Here is a 24,543-nt window from a genome sequence, read left to right on the forward strand (position 1 = left end):
CATGAAATATACGGATATGCATGTTGAATTGATAATAAACTTTCAAAGTCGAATTAATTTATTATTGTGCCGATAACGGAGCTCTCGAAAGTCCGATTTTTGTATCAAATTTCTTATTGAAATCCGTTTTGACAAACTTATTGATATTATTAGATACGCTCAACATGAAATATACGGAGATGCTTGTTGAATTGATAATAAACTTTCAAAGTTTAATTAACAAACTTATTTGTTGAATCAATCTATTTCTCAAGATCGAAATAAAGACAATTGTCTCATTGGCACTCTTATTTAAATTCACAACCAAACCTACACAATTTTCAATGTATGTAATAGTATAGAGTATTTAACTTAGCTACATGCTAAAAATATGTCATTATGTGGTAATATTAAGTATTTGATTTTTTTCAGGAGAACGCGCTAAAGTGCCCTTTTTTAAAAACGCGCCCCTCTATTTTCAAATCCTAGCTGGAACACTGGGATTGATTTTGGGGGTTATGGTACCAACAGTTAAGGAATTAGGGGCCAAAAATATGCGTTTTTGTAACTTCCAGACATAACTTGTGTGTTAGTGTATGGATCTCTCTGACATTGTACCACAAGGTTCCATATCACAAACTGAAAGGGAATGCTGGGATTGATTTTGGGGGTAATTGCCTCAAAATTTTAGGAATTAGGGGCCAAAAAAGGGGCAAAATACAAGCATTTTTCTAGTTTCATGACAATAACTTGTGTGTAAGTGTATGGATCTTTCTGAAATTGTACTACAAGGTTCCATATCACAAAGGGAAAGCTGGATTAGAGTTTGGGGGTAATTGCCCTAAACGTTTAGGAATAAGGGGCCAAAAAGGGGCCAAAAATAAGCATTTTTCTAGTTTCCAGACAATAACTTGTGTTCAAGTGTATGGATCTCTCTGAAATTGTACTGCAAGGCACCATACCACAAAGGGAAGGCTGGGATTGATTTTGGGGGTAATTGCCTCGAAATTTTAGGAATTAGGGGCTAAAAAGGGGCAAAAAACAAGCATTTTTCTAGTTTCAGGACAATAACTTGTGTGTAAGTGTATGGATCTTTCTGAAATTGTACTACAAGGTTCCATATCACAAAGGGAAAGCTGGAATTGAGTTTGGGGGTAATTGCCCAAAATGTTTAGGAATTAGGGGCCAAAAAGGGTAAAAAATAAGCATTTTTCTAGTTTCCAGACAATAACTTGTGTTCAAGTGTATGGATCTCTCTGAAGTTGTACTGCAAGGTACCATACCACAAAGGGAAGGCTGGGATTGATTTTGGGGGTAATTGCCTCAAAATTATAGGAATTAAGGGCCAAAAAGGGGCAAAAAACAAGCATTTTTCTAGTTTCAGGACAATAACTTGTGTGTAAGTGTATGGATCTTTCTGAAATTGTACTACAAGGTTCCATATTACAAAGGGAAAGCTGGGTTTGATTTTGGGGGTAATTGCCCAAAACGTTTAGGAATTTGGGGCCAAAAAGGGTAAAAAAATAAGCATTTTTCTAGTTTCCAGACAATAACTTGTGTTCAAGTGTATGGATCTCTCTGAAATTATACTGCAAGGTACCATACCACAAAGGGAAGGCTGGGATTGAGTTTGGGGGTGATGAATCATAAGGGGTTCAAAAAATTTGGGGGAGGGATTTTTTTTCCCCTTTTTTTCCTTTTTTTTTCTTTAAAATTTTCCATTTTAAATTGGTTATTTCTGATTTATATATAAAAGCAAATAATAATGATATGGTTTGAATAGGTAAATTAAAAATTTTTAACTTCTTAGACCACATTCATTCTGTGTCGTAAACCTATGCTGTGTCAAATATTTAATCACAATCCAAATTCAGTGCTGTATCAAGCTTGAATGTTGTGTCCATACTTGCCCCAACTGTTCAGGTTCGACCTCTGCGGTGGTATCAAGTTGCGCCCAGCGGTGCATTTTATTTTAGTTGAAACATGTCTTTTCATCTATTTAGAAGATACTTTTCTTACTTGGGTAAATTAATCAAAGAGTGATAGATTTCTCTAAGAAGAAATTTAAAGGTCCCAGTGAAAAAAACTACACAGAGAACAATAGCTATTGTATTTATTCAATGGGACAATAGAACTGACAAAAATTTTAATAGATTGACCATTAGGAGATGAATCTGTGGAAAACCTTCATTTGATTTGCAAAAATAAAAACATATGTATATGTTACAATGAAGCCAATCATTGTTAAAAAAACAAGCAATTATTTTTAGATTTATTTCCATTTCTTCATTAATTTTGAGATAGATATAGATGTATTTATTTTCTTTTTACCAAATGAATAAATGTTGTATCTGCATAGGTATAGAAAACCTAAATACCATAATTTATATTAATATACTTTTTCTGAAAATAGGGGGAAGGGACCCGATACCATATTTTTTTAGGAAAGTCTTTCTGTCGAAATAAAAATCTATATTTAATGTGGCAAACAAAAAAGCATAATAATATACCAACCCTCCTGTACCCCCTGATATCATTTATGATTTGAATTGTATCTCAAAAGCACCATTTTTCAAATGAACATCCGCTCTTATTTGCCAGTACCTATTTCATTTGTCACATTTGTTTTAATAACCTCTACATTTAAATTTTTTATTCTATTAGTATTTGTTACAAAAATTAAACACACAATTGGTTCTGCCATTTATGTCTGTTACCTCGGTTACTGAAAATTCCTGTGGAAATCGAGAAAAAGTTAACTTTTTATTCAATCGTATTTTTACAGATTATAGAAATGTCCTTAAGCTTAGACGATAAGTTACTTGGTGAAAAGGTAGACAACTACTGCAGTAGTGATGAAGGAGAGAGAGATGATGACAGTGATGATGAACCAAGATCAACAGAAGCTGTACAACCAACTTTTGTACCAGAGCCAGAGATCAGAGAATACAATGGATACTCTACAAATGTAAATTCTAAATAATCTGTAGGATAAATATGCAGCATTTATGTTTAGATAAGTGATTCGTAAATTCTCATGCATCAAACTATCACCCATTCTCGTTCAAAATTAAAAATTTAGCATATTACTCAATTGCAGACCAGTTTCAAAATGGAAGCAATAACAAAATTGCAAAGAAACCAATAATATAAAGTTTCTTAATATAGAGAATTCCATACATGTATTTTCTTTCATGCAGAGAAATATGATCCATTTCATGTCTCGCCTTTGATAGTAGGGGTATCAATTTTTCATTCTGTGCATGCATCAATTCATTCATCCTGAATTAGGTTTAAGAACTTGGTAAAGGTAGTAACATCAACTTGAGACTTTGTGTACATGTCCATCATAATATGAACTTTTGAACTTATACATTGTATGCCAAATTAGGGTTTTGACCCAGATTTTGTAGTTTACTGAACGTGGGAATGTATATATTGAAAAGCAAAGAACATAAAATAAGAAGATGTGGTATAATTACCAATGGGACAACTCTCCACCAGAGACAAAATGACATAGAAGTTTACAGCTACAGGTCACTGTATGGCATTCAACAATAAGCAAAACCCATACTGCATAGTCAGTTATTAAAAGCCTGAAATGCCAAATGTAAAACAATTCAAACGAGAAAACTAACAGCCTGATTTATGTACAAAAACAATGAAAGAAAAACAAATATGATATACAACAACAAATGACAACCACTGAATTACAGGCTCCTGACTTTGGGTCAGGCACATACAGAATGTGGAGGGGTTAAAGTAGTTTTTTTGAGCCAAACCCTCCCCCTAACACGGGACAGTGGTGTAACAGTACAACATAAGAACAAACTGTAAAAATCAGTTAAAATGTGCTTAACTCATCAGATTGATACAAAGCAGAAAAACATCTAACAAAAACACAAACAGGATATGACAGGGTATTTATACATCCCATAACAGAAAAGACAATAATTATTGATCTAAGAGTACTCTAAGACGTCATTAACAGTCAGAGAAAAACATGACCTTGTGCAGTGCCAAAATATAGGTATCAACAGATTGTAGTGTCATGAATGTGCATATGAATATGAAAATTATATTTAGTTTGATTTTAATTTACTGACAACAAAATCAATATTTATACCAATAAAAACAATATTCAAAGATCTAATTACGGTGTTGAATTTGTAACCTTTTAGAATAAGTTTGTTTAAAGGAGCCATAACTTTACTCGGATTGTATCTAAATTTCTGGGCTCCGTAAGGATCCATAAGTTTACTTGGATTGTATCTAAATTTCTGGGCTCCGTAAACAACAATGAACTACGGATAAAAAGTTTATTCCACAGGAGACAAAAAATGCAGATATAAATGAGAAACAGCATAATTGAATAAGATACTCTCTTTAGTCTTCTAATTTTTTTAATTTGTGTAAATCCTCTAAACCATATTACTTCAACTTAATAAACACAAACTATAATGTTTTGTTGTAAAGTATTTTATCTTTTTAAAGCATTATGATCATAATATGTAAAAACATAATTTTGTTTTTTTTTATTCAGACTGGTCCTAAAGGAGTAATCAATGACTGGAGGGAATTCAAGAGGTTGGAAACAGAGAAGAAGGGTGAACAAGAAAGAGAAAGACAAGCATTATTGAAGAAACTTTCTATAACTTGTAGATCCCATGTAATAAGATTTCTCTCTTTTTAAAAAGTTTTATAAATGACTGGAAAATTTGATGTAAGACAAACAAAAAAAAGATAGACAATCATAAGTGATGAGCTTTCTATAAATTGTAGATCCCATGTAATAACATTTGTCTCTTTTTAAGAAATTAAAAAAAGAAATAGAATCTTAATTTTGCATTCAACCTGTGATCTGCATTTAAACTCTTTTATTTTCAATCATGGTATAGTTGACTTTTTTCATCTCTCAACTCTTAAATAATTATAATTCTGCTATAAATTTTCAACATTATTTGTCAAATATTGAACTATACTATGGATACACTGATTTTTTGTTTTTATAAAACTAGCTTGATGATGAGAGAGAAAAACAGAAGGACGAACAGTTTATGGAAAAAATGGAAAGGGAAATGGATGAAATTGAAGAAGAATTCATGAAACAGTATAGAGAAAAGAGAATAGAAGAAATGAGAAAAGCTTTACAAAATGTGTTAGTTTAATGCAACATTGTGTAAAACACTATCAGAATCCCAAGAAATACATTTTTTTCTAATAAACATCTTAGTCTTATGAAGGAAAACCTTTGAATTAAATGTTAAAATGAACATGCAAAGAAATTCAGTACTGATTTATAAACTGAAATACATTGACTTTTTAATGTGATTTGTAACTCTCTCGTTATTAAATGATTAAATTGCTAGACTTTTAAGTACTGGGAGACCTTAGTCTAAGCACAAATGTTTTATAACAAGAAAATTTAATGAAGTCCTACCCTACACAACATATTTGCCATAATCCAGTATCAATTAAAGTGTTCTTCCATATTTTACCAGTTAATCTTTTTACAGAATCCATTATTTTTAAACTTGGTTTTGTCCTGAGAACTATTGATGCTGTACTACTCATTAAGGGCTTTTCAAGGACATTTAGGGAATTGTCAAATATATTCAATTTGACAATATTGTGTCCCTCACATAACAGATGATAACTTCTAGGAATTGTTTGATTTGGTTTGGAACCTTAACTGGGAAATCACAAAATCTTTTTTTCCTCTTGAAGGTGAAAAGGGAATTTAAAGATTCAAATAAAAATGTATGCTCTTTTGTTTGACTTGTATGTCTAGACTGTGATGTTTTCATATGAAATGTGTATCGTTTTCTTTTAGACCAAAGTTTGGTGGAGTTGTGCCATTAAGTTCCAATGATTTTGTTGATGAAATAGACAAAGAGAATCCACAAGTTTATATTATTGTTCATGTATATGAAGATGTAAGTACTGTATGTCAATGTCAAATTATTTTATATGATAAAAAAAAGTAAGACGACAAGGGGCAATAAATATAATAAAATCTAAGAAAGAAAAAAGAAAAAAAGACAAATTTCACAAAAAATACACAGAAAAATTGATTTACCAACATTAAACCCATTTAAAACCAGAGGATGAACTGAGTTTCTCAACCTACAAATTTGGGTACAGACGTCCGGCTGGGGTTTAAAAAACACCCAATTCATATATTCATTTATACGAAAATCCCTACCCATTCATATATTTCATAAGAAAATCTCAACCCATTTATATATATTTACCAGCTATCATGACACCATGTGGGATCTGTGATACATATTATGAGAAACAAAGATCACAACACAGTATTTACAGACATAACAGAAAATAAACATGTATGACCCTCCATTGACATATAAATTTCTACCCATTGATATATAACCTCCCTGAAATTGCACCGCATAGATATATTTGACATTCCAAAAAAGTGACCCATACCAACAGTCTGTGTATACCTTTATATAGAAAGAACCCCCCCTATTTGCTATTTGCTATAACTTTGACAGCCTTTTGATCATCCATTTATAGAACCTTCCAGTTGTCATCTAGGCATGGTTACAATTGATGTAAAAGACATATTGAGAATTCCAATTTGGTCTTCTTTGTGAATCTAAAGAACTCATCAGGATAACTTTTGATAAAATTGTCTAATGGTAGTTCCTTTTATTGTGTTATGTTGAAAAATTTAGAAGTCTATTTTATTTAGCTAACCTCTTAAATGTAACAATTTAATTTCAGAGAAGCAAAGCTTGCAAAACGATGAATGGATGTTTAGTTAATTTAGCACAGGAATATCCAACTGTGAAATTTTGTAAAATTAGAGCCACAGAAACTAAACTTAGTATGAAATTTGTAAGTATACAAATCTGATAAGCTACTGTTTTTGAATTTGACATACATTTCCAATTTCAATATTAAGTTTTTTTATTTCAATCATTTTACAAAAATTATGATACTGTTAGTTAAAAAAAATATTTCAGGAAGCTATGTTTTTGAATTTTATTTTTCTTCTCAAATGTGAAAATTAGATTATGGTGGGATTTTTTGTAAAGAAATCTGTATACTATCTAGCTCAAATGTATACTACAAATATGAAAATGGGGCCCAAAATCAAAAACAGCCAGAGCTTGCCTGTCCCAAATCACCTCCGATGAGACATTATTCTCCTTTATTAGCCATTTCTTTTGAAACTAGATGTATAAGATTTAGTTGAATTATAAAACTTTTGAAAGAGAATATTGTTTTCCAAAATTTTGATCTGACAGAAAATATTGGTTCTCTTTTGCTGGTATCTTTGTCTTCTACCATGCTAAAACCTGTAACTTGACTATCATTACATAAACAGTTATATTGTAACATTGTTTTACCTTATTTTTAAGGCCAAGGATGGTGTTCCAGCATTGTTGATATATAAAGGAGGTGATATGATAGGGAACTTTATAAGAATCTCTGATGAACTAGGGGACGATTTCTTTTCCTCCGATGTTGAGAGTATATTGGAAGAGTGAGTATACATGTATACAGAAGACTGTTGGTGGAATCTAATTTATTTATAATGTATTATGCTAATGGAAATAGAACATTTGACTACAAAAACTACAAAAACTAATAAAAACCATGTAAAATACAAGTTGCTACCAGCTGTTTTAAAATGAAACATTTATAATCCCTTTTAATAGCCTTTATATTTATAATCACTATAAGAAGCCTTATTAGGATGAAATTAAACACATCACAAAAATATAAAAGCAAGATTTTCTAATGAAATATAATATTATATATGATTTATTTTGATAAGAAGAAAAAATGACAATTGCGCTAATTATATAAAAGATTGAAACATAAATTTTGACACAGTTTTAATAGATGGCCTAGTTAAATTATAAGATTGAATGAATGAATGAATGATCTTTATTCTCATAAACCAAATACATAGTTACAGAGAAGATATTACAATAATAACAAATATTAAATATCGCATGTGTGAAATACAAATTAATATGATAAATATTTACACAAAAGATAAATAAACATATAGTTGTTTTCAACCAGGAGGATAGACTTTCACAGAAATAGATTTAATAAATCTACAAAGTTTCTCAAGCTCAACAATATTTTGGGTTGAACATACTTGTTTGAATTTAATAACATTTATATTTTTATTACAATATTGTGGTAAGTATTTGCTTCTTTCATCTTTCAAAAAATTACATGACATGATATAATGGTATTCATCACCAATGTCAGCTGAGTCGCAAAGGTGACACAATCTTTCAGATCTTGGAATGTTGCGCCACCTTCCCGTCTCAATGGGCAAACGGTTATTCCCACATCTAAATTTACATAAGGTTATTAATAAATTAAATGGTAATACTGATAAATAGTGCTCAAATTTAAAAACATTTTTGTACAATCTATAACACAGCCCCTTGGGCGAATTGTTCATTTCTGTTGACCATTCTTGGATGAACTGATCTCTTAATCTTTGCTGAACACTTAATACGACCCAACGTTTCTGAAATAAGTTGTGACTTTGCCATATATTTGACATTCCACAGTCATCAAAAATTTTCTTTATATATGATACCCATTTACTATCATAACCATAGTTATTTAGATTTACATATAACAGCTTATATAATAAACATGATATTTTGCTCTCTTTTCCTTCTTGTAAGCGACACCAGAAACTAATCATACGTGACTTGACGGTAACTGAAATAGGGTATCTTCCCAATTCCCCATAGATCATAAAATTGGGGGTTGAATTTTTTAACCGTAATATATGCTTGCAAAAACGCAAATGAACTCTCAAGAATATCTAAATTTTCGAATCCCCATATCTCACACCCATATGTCAGTATAGGAACAATAGCCTTATCAAACATATCTAGTTGGCATTCGATCGACAAGTTATTTAATCTGGATTTTTTTATTACAGCATACATTGCTTTAATCGCCTGGTCACGTAGATATTTTCTGGTGGAAAGAAATGAGCCACTTCGAGAAAATATGATACCAAGATATTTATAGCTACTTACTATCTCAATTTCATTTCCATCTATATTAAACATCAGGTTTCGGGGTATTTTACCTTTTGAAAATATCATAATTTTCGTTTTATTTATATTAATTTTCAATTTCCATTGTTTACAATACTCTGAAAACTTATCTAACATACATTGTAAATCATGGCTAGATTCAGCAAGTAGTATTGTATCATCTGCATACAATAACAGAAAAATTTTAAAATATACAAAAAGTTCATTTTCAATATCTTGTGTGACAGACTGAATTCCTTCAATATTAGAATTTTCTAAAAATTCTTGTAAATCATTTAGATACAAGGAAAAAAGCAAAGGAGAAAGGTTTTCTCCTTGTCTAACTCCTGTTTCACAAGCAAAGATATCAGAAATTTCCGAATTATGAACAATTCTAGATTTGACATCATCATACATGTTTTTAATAATTCTTAAAAATTTTCCGTTCACATGGTTTAATATCAGTTTAAAAAATAATGAATTTCGATGAATAAAATCAAAAGCTTTTTCGAAGTCGACAAATACACAAAATAGTTTCTTCTTTTTCACCCGTAATAATTCAAATAAAGCATATAATGAAAAAATATGATCCGTTGTGGAATAACCTTGCCGGAAACCTGCTTGGTTTTCATTTAAGATATTATAATTTTCAATAAAATCACCAAGTCTGTCGTTAAGAATTGACGTGAAAACTTTCCCTAGACAAGACAAAAGTGTAATCGGCCTATAATTTTTTTGCGTCTAATTTACTCCCCTTGTTTTTGAAAATAGGTATTACATTTCCAATAAGCCAAGCCTCAGGCAAGATTCCCGTATCAAATACAATATTAAATAAATGTACATAAATATCAACCATACAATCAAGAGAAGAAGCAATATATTCATTAATAATTTGGTCTTCACCCCGTGATTTATTATTTTTAGCCTTTTTCACAGCTTTCAAAATTTCATCTCGGGTTATTGGACAATTCAAATTTTCATTTACCGTATCAGAATTTATATCGTTTTCTATCAAAAACTCATTTTCGTACTTATTTTTGTTTAAGTCCTTGAAAAAATCAAATAAGTTTTGCAGTGAAATATTGCTTTTCTCTCTTTTTCTACCTCTATTGAACAATTTCCAAAATTCTTTTGGATTTTTTGTTTTTAATTCCTTCATCTTTTTACTCATTTCAGTATTATAATTCTTAATATTAACATCCATAACTTTTTTATAATGTAATTCACTTTGTCTGAGTCTTACTTTAAAAATGTTCGACCCATAATGTTTGTATAACCTCTGAGATTTTCTAAATTCTCGTTGCGCCTTTTTACAATCTTTATTGTACCAGTCTTTATTAAGCTGGTTCTTTGAGCACTTAAACATGGTTTTATTAAATGTTGAAGTTCCGAATGTTGCCTTAGCAGATTCGGTTAAAGTATCACAAATATCAGTAACAATCTTATTCACATCATATTTAGTAACATTATTTACATCATTTACATATGCAGACAATCTATTATATATATCATCAACTTTATTTCTATCTATATTGTTCTTATACTCATTACATTTTTCATTTTTCCATTTATTGACTTTTTCATCACCACAACAAAATGTTTTTGTTAACAATTTGTCTCTTGTTTCATCATTTGTATACAATTGTAGAGACAAAGGAGAATGTACATCTGAAAAAAGTTTACAAAAATTTAACACTTCAAGTTTACAGATTTTGTATAGAAATTGAGTAGAACTCAACACATAGTCAATAACGCTAGAATTTCTACTAGTTGGACTACCTGTTCTGTTTTCTTCCATTCTACCGTTAAGAATAAACATTCTGTTATTTTTACAAAAATCAATACATTTTCTTCCATACCCATTTACTACAGTATCTATACTATTTCGAAGCCTTGGTATACCAAGTTCATCTAAAACACCAACATCACTAAATTCATTATAATCTGTGAAATTATTTTCAAAAGAATTATCTTGATCAATGTTATAAAAATCAGACAAATTTCCCGTACGACTATTATAATCGCCAAGCATAATAATATAGTTTGTTTTACTACAAAAATTTTGCAATTCAAATTCAATTTCAGTAAATGCATCTTCTGATGTATACGAGGTATTTACCGGTGGGATATATATAATTCCAAAAAGAGCATCTTTTGGTAAATCTAAAACTTTTTTGTCTATACTAAACCAAAGTACAAAGATTAATATCACTATAACACATTTAAATTGATAAAATGTAAATTTCTGTTAATCAACCCTCATCTAATTATTGCAATCAAATATGATCTGATATTTTTTAGATTAATTATTTCTTCTTATAACCAGAAATGTGTTTGTTTTAACTAGTAAACGAACAATAAATTAATTTCCTTTATTAAATGTCACATTGTATTATGCAAAAACCTTATAACACAATATGGACACAAAGTGCCAAAATTTGTCTCATAAAAATTTAACAGCTACTTGTAAAAACCATAAAAATATCCTTACATAAAAAAAATTTCAATTTACAGTACCCCCAAATAAAAAAAAAGAAAATAATGAACAATTTGGATGTACATAGGCTGTTGCAAACTTTAATTGTCATCATCCCTTAGGCTTGGAGGTAAAAAGGGTAAAAAGTCATCAAAATCACTGCGGTTTTCATTTGATTATTGCCTTGTGACATGTCAAATGCAACAACTCTGTCACACTGCCCCAAATTAATGGATGTTGATTTTATAACAATCTAATTAAAATTAGTTCTCTGCATTTACTCCTCTTCAGGGCTATTCCATTTAAATGTATGTGGGAGGGTAGGAAGGGAAGTTTAATTATTGAATGTGGGTCATGGGTCTTTTTTCAGTATGCGTCTATTACCATTATGCAAAATTATCTAAAAAATGATTCTTGGTTGTAGGGATATTTTGACAATCCCTTCCTACCCTCCCACATTCATTTTAATGGAATAGCCCTCAGTTCTTTATATGTCGTGCATATCTCTGCTCACAAATAAAACAATTTGAAACAGAAAGAATGAACATAGGTTTTCAAAGAAATAAAAAAATTGTTAACTTGTACATCTTTAAAAAGATATTTTCAGCTGTGACTTTTCTAAGAAGATAATTTTACATTTCAAAAAAATATTTTCGCTTTTTTTCTTTATTTGATATTAAAATTTCAGACACAGTTTCCTACCAAATAATGATGCTATAAATAAATGTATTAAAGACAAAACAACAGGAGAGAAAAGATCTGTACTGGCTGAAGATGATGACACAGATAGTGATTTTGATATTGACTGAGATCAAAGGAAAGATAATTCAAGATGTGAAGTGACAAAATCTGAGAATAATATGTCTCAGATTGAAACATTAATGTCTGCAAAATTGTGGATATCCTTAGAAAAATACATTTTTAAAATTACAGTCAAACCTGCCTTTATGGCTACCTCATTTCAGTGGTCACCTGCCTCTATCTGTCACTTTCAGACCCTGCCAACATTTTCTCTATATAATTTAACTGGTTTGAGCGTTCACCTGTCTAACACGGTCAGTCTTCACCTGATTTCCACACGAAATTGTCATTTCAACTTTTAATAACGGTCATTTTAATGTTAAACTACCAAAATAATTATGACGAAATAAGATCGTGCAACAGAAGATGAATTTGTGAATTCCCAGTCTTCCACTCCTTTCAGTTTCTATTGAAAACCGTGTCAATGACTTATTTCTCCACGAATATTAACATATTTCAAATTTTTCTTAAAATTAACAGCACCAGAATCCGCCATTCTTTATTTTACTGCTTGAAAGTTCGATAACTCTGCTGATTGAAAACACTAAAACAATTTGCCCCCATCCCAGCACAGGTCATGTCAGAATCGCAATTTTTTGGAACCTCATTTAAAAGATCACCTCTCTTGAGCTGTCACTTTTGATACTTCCCATGAGTGACTGCTTAATACAGGTTTGACTGTATGTAAACTGCTAAGATAACAATTGATGTATAATTTTATTAGTTGATTAAATAAGGTGTTATAATAACATGTTTATGATATATGTTAAGTGTACTTACTGTTGCATCGAACTGAATAATAGAATTATGAATCTACTTAGAGAAAATAAATTCTGTTAAATGTAAAATAGGTCTGTTTTAAAACTTTTATTAATCATGTGCTATTAATTTAAACATCTTTTAAGTCTGTCCTTTTATTTTGTGAACTGGGTTCTCATTATTTTGCGAACTAGGTTCTTATTTAGCACTCTTTATGAAAGGCTACAAATTTAGAAATTAATGGAATATTTTTTATTATTTTTATGGATGAATAAGTAGGATTTGCATCTTTTTTTGCTATTTATGTACAATTACAAGGTATACAAGAATTGCATCAAACAACACCATGGCCAGTTTTCAACGATTGGCAATTATAAATGCATCAATTTATGGTTACTACATGTATATATGAATAAGATTATGTCATGTTCATCCCTATATTCCAAAACATAAAAAATATTTGTTTAAAATTAAAGTTTAGAATTCAAAATGTTTGTTATAACGGCCTATTATCATTAATAAATGTCACATGTTCATTGTAATAGGTGCTATGCCACACAATTTTGATTATTTTTGTTTATGAATGTACTGGATATATAGTTCTTCATTTGAAAACTGAAATTTTTAAGAAAAGTTTCATGTATAACAATGACAAAACCAAGATTTCATGCTTAGTTAGTTTGTTTTTTTTTAGAATTTCTTTAATTGTTTTTCCATTATAGTTGATAAAATAAGCCAGTTTACTGCTATTTATTTTTTTAATTCTCATTATTCTGTGAACTAGGTTCTCATTTATATATAAATACACCTTTATCTGTTTATGATTAAAATTTTTGTTCTTTGGGAAAATATGGAAAAAAAAATTTGTAGTCTTCCTTCAAACATGAGAAAATTAACAATAAAATCTCTAAAAGTAAGTCATTGAGGTTTATTTTCCTTTGCTTATTCCAAGAGTGCTTATCAACATGACTTATTGTCCAAATTTTAAGGAAAAATCAATGAATGATCTCTTCCATGCAGCTTACTTTAATTAGGTGAGTTGTTTGATATATATAGAATAATGTCATTTTTGTTTTTGATACTGACTTTATCTGCAAGAATAGCACTAGGGCTAGCTGATATTCGAGGTGATGAAGTCGGAACCAAAAAATAAAAATCCATTTCTCTTTTTATCTGCAATTTGTCTTAACTGTATGTTTTTTTGGTTGAGATAATGAAGTAAAATGAAGTAGTAAGTAAAACTACTTTTATGTGTACAAAACGTTTGGATAGTTGTTTGGCTGTATGAATGAAGTCGCGTGGATTACATTGATAAATTTATGCGGATGGACTTGGTCACGTGACTTTGCTGCACTGACACATGACGTCATTCCCTTATATATTCAAGTATCAAGTCCTACACTAGTAATTTTTTGGGGCCCTTTATAGCTTACTGTTCGGTGTGAGCCAAGGCTCCGTGTTGAAGACCGTACTGTGACCTATAATGGTTTACTTTTATAAATTTTTACTTGGATGGAGAGTTGTCTCATTGGCACTCATACCACATCTTCTTATATCTGTCCATGATCTTAAAAATATTCGGCAGTAAGATCAAAGGGAAAATGTACAAATTGCCCATAAACATGCATACTCCATATGTTTTAAATTTCAAAATTAATAACCAGCTTGATGTTGTTTGTATTTTCAATTTTTTATACAAGTTATTTTGAAACTATTATAAACTCTGTCGAAAACATACAGTGCTTAGATGTAGTCTGTAATGTAATAATATTTTGCAGGTAAAACAATGATATTGATTTGTCAGAATATGAATGCATATATTGTGTCCCACATGTAGCTTAAAACTCACTGTAATGGATGTTCATTGTACAAGCTTTACTCATTGTTTTCACTTCACAAGTCAAGCTATTTATTGTGTGATTCATTAAATTATTCTAATTCTTATCAAAATGGAATATTCACCTAGGTATCTAAGTTTCTTTGACAGAATAATTAGATATCCCATTCATTTACTCTATAGGTATTTATACACATAATGTGCAATATTTTGTAGAATTATTTAAGATTTTTAGCTTTTTTTCAGTTGTTATTTATATCTATGTATAATGATTTAAGATTAGGAGAAACAGCAACCAATGATACCTTGTTATACTCAAAAAAGTTTTTCTTCTCTTAATAGAAACCAGTGATAATTTTGTTTAGTGTATCAATATGATTTTTTACATCAACATTTTTTATTTTTTTATTGCACATATTGCTTTGTACCTAAGCTGTCTACAGATTTATCCATATAAAACAACTTGTTAAGAATTTACAGTCAATATTTGTATATTTGGTTTATTGCAAGTGTAACCCAAGATGGTATGTAAGAAAACCAAAAAGGGAGATAATTTATAAAATTAAAAGGGGAGATAATTTATAAAAATATAATGGGAGATAATTTATTAAAAGGATATCTTGAGTCATTCTCTTTGGGGAATCTCTCATATCTTCAAATATATTTCAAATGCATAGAAAGAAAACAGTTCATGTGACAGACAGAGAACTTAAAATTAGTTATGAGAGTTTGGACTTTTAATAATTATAATTTACATATTTTTATCAATGGAATCTGAATTTTTAACATTTTCTGTTTCAAAGATTCATCTTGAGATGATCTATTTCTTTTGAAGAGTTCTAATTATCAGATGTTTATATACATCTAGACTGGAGGATCATCTGTCTAACGGTCCAGAACAAAAGGAAAAGTTTTCACTGATACTTATATGTTTTTTAGGCTAAATCTGTCAAACTGATGTAAATCAATTATGTGCTAATGTATGAAATCAAACTCATGTTGTAAGTGAACAATTTTTAGAATAAACTTGTGAAAACAACTGTATCTTTAATTTTAAGTTTTGTGCCATTACCTTTTCTTTTTTTCTGAGAGTGTCTTCACCTTCACTGACTGTAATTGATATGCCCTATTTTATGATATCTGTGACTTGAAAATTCCATGCATTATTTGAAGTTTCAATAAACCAGAGCTACAATTCACCCTCAAAGTGCAAATGTGTCGATAGAAATACTAATGTACTCCTAATATATATTCTTTTTTTTGCTTTAAATGATGAAAAGTCTATTAGAGCTGTCTTGTGTGAAAAGAATATGTAGTGAAACTTGAAAATTTTGACATTTTCAATAGAGTCAAGGAATACTTCAATTAGTTAATGACTAAAAGATTTAATATAATCTATTTGTTTTTGTCTCGCCTGCGACTAAAGTCGCAGAAAGTGAGACATAGGTATTACTATCAGGCGGCGGCAGCAACAGCGGCTTAAACTATTTGTATAAAGCTTTATATTTCAGAAGGTAGAAGACCTGGATGCTTCATACTTTGTATGCAGATACCTTATGTTACGAACTTTCCGTCTGTCATATGTCCAATGTCCTTGACCTTATTTTCATGGTTCAGCGACTGCTTGAAAAAAAAGTTTTAGTTTTTTTGTTATGTAAATTTCTCACTTATTATGAGTAATAGGATAACTATATTTGGTATATGGGTTCCTTGCTACGTCTACATGTCCATCAGACAGGGTTCACCTGACCTCAGCCTCATTTCATGGATCAGTGATCAAGGTTAAAGTTACGTGATTAGGTCCGTTTCTCAGATACTACAAGCAGTAGGTCAGCTATATGTGGTGTATGGAATGATTATAAGGGATACATGTCAGTCTGGCAGGTTTCATCTGACCTTGACCTCATTTTCACGGTTCATTGGTCAATGTTAAGTTTTTGTGTTTTGGTCTGTTTTTATACGACCGCAAAAAAATTTTGTGGTCGTATATTGGTATGACGTTGGCGTCGTCGTCGTCGTCCGGCGTCGTCGTCGTCCGGCGTCGTCGTCCGAATACACAATGGTTTTCGCACTCTAACTTTAGTTTAAGTGAATGGATCTCTATGAAATTTTACCATAAGGTTCAATACCACAAAAGGAAGGTGGAGATTGATTTTGGGGGTTATGGTACCAACAGTTAAATAATTAGGGGCCAAAAAGGGGCAGAAAATAAGCATTTTTGTAACTTCCAGACACAACTTGTGTGTTATTGTATGGATCTCTTTGACATTGTACTACAAGATTCCATATCACAAAGGGTCGATGATGGGATTGATTTTGGGGTTAATTTCCTCGAAATTTTAGGAATAAGGGGCCAAAAGGGGGCAAAAAACAAGCATTTTTCTAGTTTCATGACAATAACTTGTGTGTAAGTGTATGGATCTTTCTGAAATTTTACTACAAGGTTCCATTTCGCAAAGGGAAAGCTGGAATTGAGTTTTGTGGTAATTGCCCAAAACGTTTAGTAATAAGGGGCCTAAAAAGGGGTGAAAAATAAGCATTTTTTAGTTTCTAGACAATAACTTGTGTTCAAGTGTATGGATCTCTCTAAAATTGTATTACAAGGTACCATACCACAAAGGCAAGGCTGTTATTGAGCTTGGTTTGGGGGGGAAGGGGGGGGGGGGTCAAAAAAGGGGTAATTATTTTTTTTCGTTTAAGGAATAAGGGGAAAAAAGGTTAAAAAACTAGGGTTTCCATTTTAATAGACAAATAATTGAGTAAAGAACATTATTTAAAAACAGTGTAAGGTTTGTAATTCAAACTCATTTAAATATCTCACCTGCACTATGTTTGAATTATGTAAATTGGAAATTTGCCAATTATTTTAGTATAATAAACTTCATTGGAAATTTGCCAATATAAAATTTTGCTGATGAAGGTTTTTTGTTTACCTTTAGTCTGACTATGATGTCATTTTCTATTTTAATAGCCTTATGATGTAGTTAAATTTTTTTTAATACTTTTATGATGTATTTTAATGCGCTTTTATGGTTGCAAATTTATTGTTTTAATATAATAAACTCCATTGGAAATTTACCAATAGTTTGTTTATTTTTAGCTATGACTATGATGTCATTTTCTATTTAATTTTAAGGTTACAAATTAATTTCAGTTTTAAATATTATTGTAAAATGTTTGCCCAAAACATTTATTAATAAGTGGCCAAAAAAGGGGGCAAAAATAAGCATTTTTTTAGTTTCCAGACATTAACTTGTGTTCAAGTGTATGGATTTCTCTGAAATTGTACTTAAAGGTACCATACCACAAAGGGAAGTGGGTCAAAAAAATTTGGGGGGGGGGGGGGGGGGGGATTTTTTTTCCTTTTTTTTTTCTTTAAAATTTTCCATTTTAAGTTGGTTAATTGTGATCACAAAGAGAAAGTTGGAATTGAGTTTGGGGGATAATTGCTCAAATGTTTAGGAATAAGGGGCTAAAAAAGGGGTTAAAAATAAGCATTTTTTTTTAGTTTCCAACAATTAATTGTGTTTAAGTAATTGGATCTCTGTGAAATTGTACTGCAAGGTACCATACCACAAACTGAAGGCTGGGATTGAGTTTGGGGGGGGCGTGATGTGTGAAAATTTTCCACTTAAAGTTGGTTAATTATTTCTGATTTAGATATAAAAGCAAATAATAATGATGTGGTTTGATTTTATCAAAAACTTAAATTGAAGTTATGTATATTGTAAATTTAGGTTACATTGGAATTTAAGAATTGGCTTTGGGGTAGGGTTATGGCTCAAACCTTTAAATAATAAGGGAAAAAAGGTGAAAAAACAAGGGTTTCCAGGTTAATAGACAAATAAGTACAAAACATTATTTAAAAGCAGTGTAAGGTTGGTAATTCAAACTCATTTAAATATCTCACTTACACTGCTTTTAAATTATGTAAATTGGAAATTTGCCAATAACTTTATTGTTAATAAATGCATTGGAAATTTGCCAACAATTTTAGTATAATAAACTTCATTGGAAATTTGCCAATATAAAATTTTGCTGATGAAGGTTTTTTGTTTACCTTTAGCCTTGACTATGAAGTCATTTTCTATTTTTATAGCCTTATGATGTAGTTGAATTATTTAATACTTTTATGATGTGTTTAAATGGGGTTTTATGGTTGCAAATTTATTGTTTTAGTTTAATAAACTCCATTTAAAATTTGGTAATAAAAAAAATTTTGTTTATTTTTAGCTATGATTATGATGTCATTTTCTATTTTACTTTTATGGTTGCAAAGAAATTTTATTTTTAGATATTACTGTTAAATGATGCTGATTAAGGTTTTTGCTATGTTTAGCCATGACTATGATGTCATTTTCTATTTTAATATCTGTCATGATGTATTTAAATGGGCTTTTATGGTTACAAAGGAATTTTATTTTTAGATATTACTGTAAAATGTTGCTGATTAAGGATTTTGTTTATTTTTAGCCATGACTATGATGTCATTTTCTATTTTAATACCTTTATTATGTAATTTCCATTTTTAGATATTACTGTTAAATGATGCTGATTGAGGGTTTGAATGCTGGGATTGATTTTGGGGGTAATTGCCTCCAAATTTTAGGAATTAGGGGGCAAAAAACAAGCATTTTTCTAGTTTCATGACAATAACTTGTGTGTAAGTGTATGGATATTTATGAAATTGTACTACAAGGTTCCATATCACAAAGGGAAAGCTGGAATTGAGTTTGGGGGTACTTGCCCAAAACGTTTAGGAATAAGGGGCCAAAAATAAGCATTTTTCTAGTTTCCAGACAATAACTTGTGTTCAAGTGTATGGATCTCTCTGAAATTGTACTGCAAGGTACCATACCACAAAGGGAAGGCTGGGATTGTTTTTGGGGGTAATTGTCTCAAAATGTTAGGAATTAGGGGCCATAAAGGGGCAAAAAAACAAGCATTTTTCTAGTTTCAGGACAATAACTTGTGTGTAAGTGTATGGATCTTTATGACATTGTACTGCAAGGTTCCATATCACAAAGGGAAAGCTGGGTTTGAGTTTGGGGGTAATTGCCCTAAACTTTTAGGAATTTGGGGCCAAAAAGGTGCAAAAAACCCAAGCATTTTTCTAGTTTCCAGACAATAATTTGTGTTCAAGTGTATGGATCTCTCTGAAATTGTACTGCAAGGTACCATACCACAAAGGGAAGGCTGGGATTGAGTTTGGGGGTGATGAATCATAAGGGGGTTTCAAAAAATTTGGGGGGGGATTTTTTTTTTCATTTTTTTTCTTTAAAATTTTCCATTTTAAATTGGTTATTTCTGATTTATATATAAAAGCAAATAATAATGATATGGTTTGAATAGGTAAATTAAAAAATTTTAAGTTCTTAGACTACTTTCATTCTGTGTGAGAACCCTATGCTGTGTCAAATATTTAATTACAATCCAAATTCAGTGCTGTATCAAGCTTGAATGTTGTGTCCATACTTGCCCCAACTGTTCAGGGTTCGACCTCTGCTGTCGTATCAAGCTGCGCCCCAGCGGAGCATTTTATTCTAATACTAGAAGCCATTGGTCAACTATATTTGGTGTATGGAATGATTGTAAGGTGTACATGTCTGTCTGGCAGGTGTCATTTGTCCTTGACCTATTTTCATGGTTCATTGGTCAATGTTAAGTTTTTGTGTTTTGGTCTGTTTTTCTTATACTATAAGCAATAGGTCAACTATATTTGGTGTATGGAATGATTGTAAGGTGTACATGTCTGACTGGCAGGTGTCATTTGTCCTTGACCTCATTTTCATGGTTCATTGGTCAATGTTAAGTTTTTGTGTTTTGGTCTGTTTTTCTAATACTATAAGCAATAGGTCAACTATATTTGGTGTATGAAATGATTGTAAGGTGTACATGTCTGCCTGGCATGGTTCATCTGACCTTGACCTCATTTTCATGGTTCATTAGTCAATGTTTAGTTTTCTTGGTTAAGTCTGTATCTTAGAAACTATAAGCAATAGGTCAACTATATTTAGTGTATTGAATGATTGTAAGGTGTACATGTATTTCTTGTTTGGTTTATATGACCTTGACCTCATTTTCTTGATTCATGTTAAGTTTATGTGATAGTTGTAGTAAAGCTTTATATTTAGAACTATCAACATAATATCAATGATTAGTAAAGAAGGCGAGACATTTCAGCGTGTGCACTCTTGTTTAATCTCAGTTAAAAGTACATGTAGAAAAGATACACTTACGGTGTGCACTTACAGTGTGTATTCTGAAATATCTAAGCTCATATTTTGGAGCAATATTGTCAACAGAGAATATAAATTTTATGCAATTATCAACATTTCCATTTTGTTGAAAACAAAATAAACCACATATGGGGTATATTGTGTTGTGCATGAGACAGGTCATTGATTTTGCTGTGATTGTAAGCTATTTCATTATGAAGTCATTTTATTGATAGCTTGAATGGTTAGAGAACTGTTGAAACAATGTCCTATTGAATTATGGGGTTTTACGCGAGAAAGACTAAAGCACTGGACAAAATTTTCCCTTTGTTGCTCATTAGTTACAATATTTTTGCACTTTTGCGTAAGCTCATATTTTTCGAAAATTTAAAATTAAACTATAGAGAGGAAAACTATTGTTACTCGTTCACAACTGAAGGAGATCTATAAAAAAAAAGATGATGTTCTGTTATTGTCAATGAGACAACTATCCATAGAATATAGAATGTGAAGGATTACAGGTCACTGTATGGCTATTCACAAAGGACAAAATCCATACATACTGTATAGTAAGCTAAAATAGGCCCCAACATGACAAAATGTGAAACAATTCAAAAAGAAAACTGACGACCTGATTTATTATACAACAATTAACAAAAAACAAATATGACAGACAGCAACTAATGACAACCACTGTATTACAGATTACAATGTATGTTTTCTTCAAGAATAAGACCTAAATCCTGACTTTGTTTTAAATTAGTTGTTAAATTATATTTTTAAATTGATTGATTGATTGATTGTTGTCTGCTAAAACGATATAAAAATAATCCACTATAGCTTTTACACTAGAAATGTTCAATATTATTCTTCTAGATACTAGATGAAGCAAATCAGCATATCTTTGAATATCTGACAAATATAAAATACATTTGTAATGACCACACATTTTTGATTACATTGGTTGCAATGATTTACCTTGATTTCCCAGTGAAATAAAAACCAATAATTTCATGTGAAATAACTCCGATAATTTCTCTCCTCTGATGTCATACAATGGTGTTGTCAAGACGTTGTCAATGACTTTGCATCAATACCATTTGGGAATGTGTAGAAATAGATATAGTTCCTTGTATTTTTTACTTTATTTCCATTATAAACCATACGATCAATGTTATAAAAAGAATAACTTATCAAAGAATTAAAATATCAAAAAATGTTCGACTCATGACCGAACAACACTGATAATTATCTCATGCTCTGCATGCATTAGTGAATTAATGTTTTGTTCGGTCACTTGTTGAATATTTTTTGGTATTTGAATTTGATTAGATATTCTATAAATATTTACTTGCACAGTTCATACTGATAACAATTCTGGTTGATTATGCAGCAGTCAAGACTTACAATACTAAATAAATATACTCTGCAAGAATTTTTTTTATGTTTAATTTCAATGAGTTCAGCAATTTACATTTGGACTAATGATAAAAATAAGAAGATGTGGTATGATTGCCAATGAGACAACTCTCCTCCAGACACCAAATGACATAGAAGTTAACAACTATAGGTCACCGTACGGCCTTCAATAATAAGCAAAACCCATATCACATAGTTAGCTATAAATTGCCCCGAAATGACCAATGTTAAACAATTCAAACGAGAAAACATATGGCCTGATTTATGAACAATCAATGAAAGAGTAACAAATATGATATACATCAACAGATGACAACCACTAAATTACAGGCTCCTGACTTGGGACAGGCAACGATGAACTTATTCAGCTGCAAGAAAAAATATAATCCAACTCTTAAGGAGGGTCTAAATTGCAATCAGCTTGTCTGTCATTTCCTCTCAGTTTATTCATTTGTCAGTCCATCTGTCCATCCATTTGTCTGAAAAGACTTTTGTCACACTTTTCTCATGAACCAGTGAACAGAATGACTTCATATATGATCATATTATTGGTCAACAGCGTGATAGTGATGAGTTATAATGTGTCAGCACTTTTCGGATCAACAAGACTCCTACTTCCCGTTTGCCAATACTTAGAATATTATAATGTGTTGAATGAACTTAAAAATTTTCTTCCTACATTGCTCCAGTACTATATACAAAAAAGAAACGTTTTGGTCAACAGCATGGCCATGATGAGATGTAAACTATGAGAGTTTTTGGATCTGTGGGACACCTACTTTTGAATTTTTCAACATGTTAAATGATAACAAATATTTTTGTCATACCTTTCTCAAAAATAGTGATGAGTTATAACATGTGAGTGCTTTTTATACGACCGCAAAAAAATTTTTGTGGTCGTATATTGGTATGACGTTGGCGTCGTCTTCGTCATCGTCGTCGTCGTCGTCGTCGTCGTCGTCTGGCGTCGTCCGAAGACACATTGGTTTTCGCACTCTAACTTTAGTTTAAGTGAATGGATCTCTATGAAATTTTACCACAAGGTTCAATACCACAAAAGGAAGGTTGGGATTGATTTTGGGGGTTATGGTACCAACAGTAAAGGAATTAGGGGCCAAAAATAAGCATTTTTGTAACTTCCAGACATAACTTGTGTGTTAGTGTATGGATCTCTCTGACATTGTACCACAAGGTTCCATATCACAAAAGGAATGCTGGGATTGATTTTGGGGGTAATTGCCTCAAAATATTAGGAATTAGGGGCCAAAAAAGGGGCAAAAAAACAAGCATTTTTCTAGTTTCATGACAATAACTTGTGTGTAAGTGCATGGATCTTTCTGAAGTTGTACTACAAGGTTCCATATCACAAAGGAAAAGCTGGAATTGAGTTTGGGGGTAATTGCTGAAAAGTTTAGGAATTGGGGGCCAAAAAGGGGCCAAAAATAAGCATTTTTCTAGTTTCCAGACAATAACTTGTGTTCAAGAGTATGGATCTCTCTGAAATTGTACTGCAAGGTACCATACCACAAAGGTCAGGCTGGGATTGATGATGGGGGTAATTGCCTCAATATTTTAGGAATTAGGGGCCAAAAAGGGGCAAAAAACAAGCATTTTTCTAGTTTCAGGACAATAACTTGTGTGTAAGTGTATGGATCTTTCTGATATTGTACTACAAGGTTCCATATCACAAAGGGAAAGCTGGGTTTGAGTTTGGGGTTAATTGCCCTAATTGTTTAGGAATTTGGGGCCAAAAAGGGGCCAAAAAACACATTTTTCTAGTTTCCAGACAATAACTTGTGTTCAAGTGTATGGATCTCTCTGAAATTGTACTGCAAGGTACCATACCACAAAGGGAAGGCTGGGATTGAGTTTGGGGGTGATGAATCATAAGGGAGTTCAAAAAATTTGGGGGGGGGGGATTTTTTTTTTTTTTTTTCCTTTTTTTTCTTTTTTTTTTCTTTTAAAATTTTCCATTTTAAGTTGGTTATTTCTGATTTATAT

General features: G+C 31.1%; 1 protein-coding gene across 1 annotated transcript in view; it reads left to right on the forward strand.

Moving 5' to 3' along the window:
* Window positions 1–15,944, forward strand: part of LOC127698347 (phosducin-like protein) — a 29,117-nt gene extending 13,173 nt beyond the window's left edge. Inside the window, exons 2-8 of the mRNA XM_052201762.1 lie at window positions 2,765–2,947; window positions 4,523–4,648; window positions 4,998–5,137; window positions 5,813–5,915; window positions 6,730–6,843; window positions 7,371–7,495; window positions 12,197–15,944. Coding sequence (XP_052057722.1) covers window positions 2,774–2,947; window positions 4,523–4,648; window positions 4,998–5,137; window positions 5,813–5,915; window positions 6,730–6,843; window positions 7,371–7,495; window positions 12,197–12,317 — 903 coding nt within the window. The 5' untranslated portion in view covers window positions 2,765–2,773 and the 3' untranslated portion in view covers window positions 12,318–15,944. The remainder of the gene's footprint in view (window positions 1–2,764; window positions 2,948–4,522; window positions 4,649–4,997; window positions 5,138–5,812; window positions 5,916–6,729; window positions 6,844–7,370; window positions 7,496–12,196) is intronic.
* Window positions 15,945–24,543: the final 8,599 nt, after the last annotated feature.

This window comes from Mytilus californianus, unplaced genomic scaffold (assembly GCF_021869535.1).
Source record: "Mytilus californianus isolate M0D057914Y unplaced genomic scaffold, xbMytCali1.0.p SCAF_1, whole genome shotgun sequence".
Classification (NCBI taxonomy): domain Eukaryota; kingdom Metazoa; phylum Mollusca; class Bivalvia; order Mytilida; family Mytilidae; genus Mytilus; species Mytilus californianus.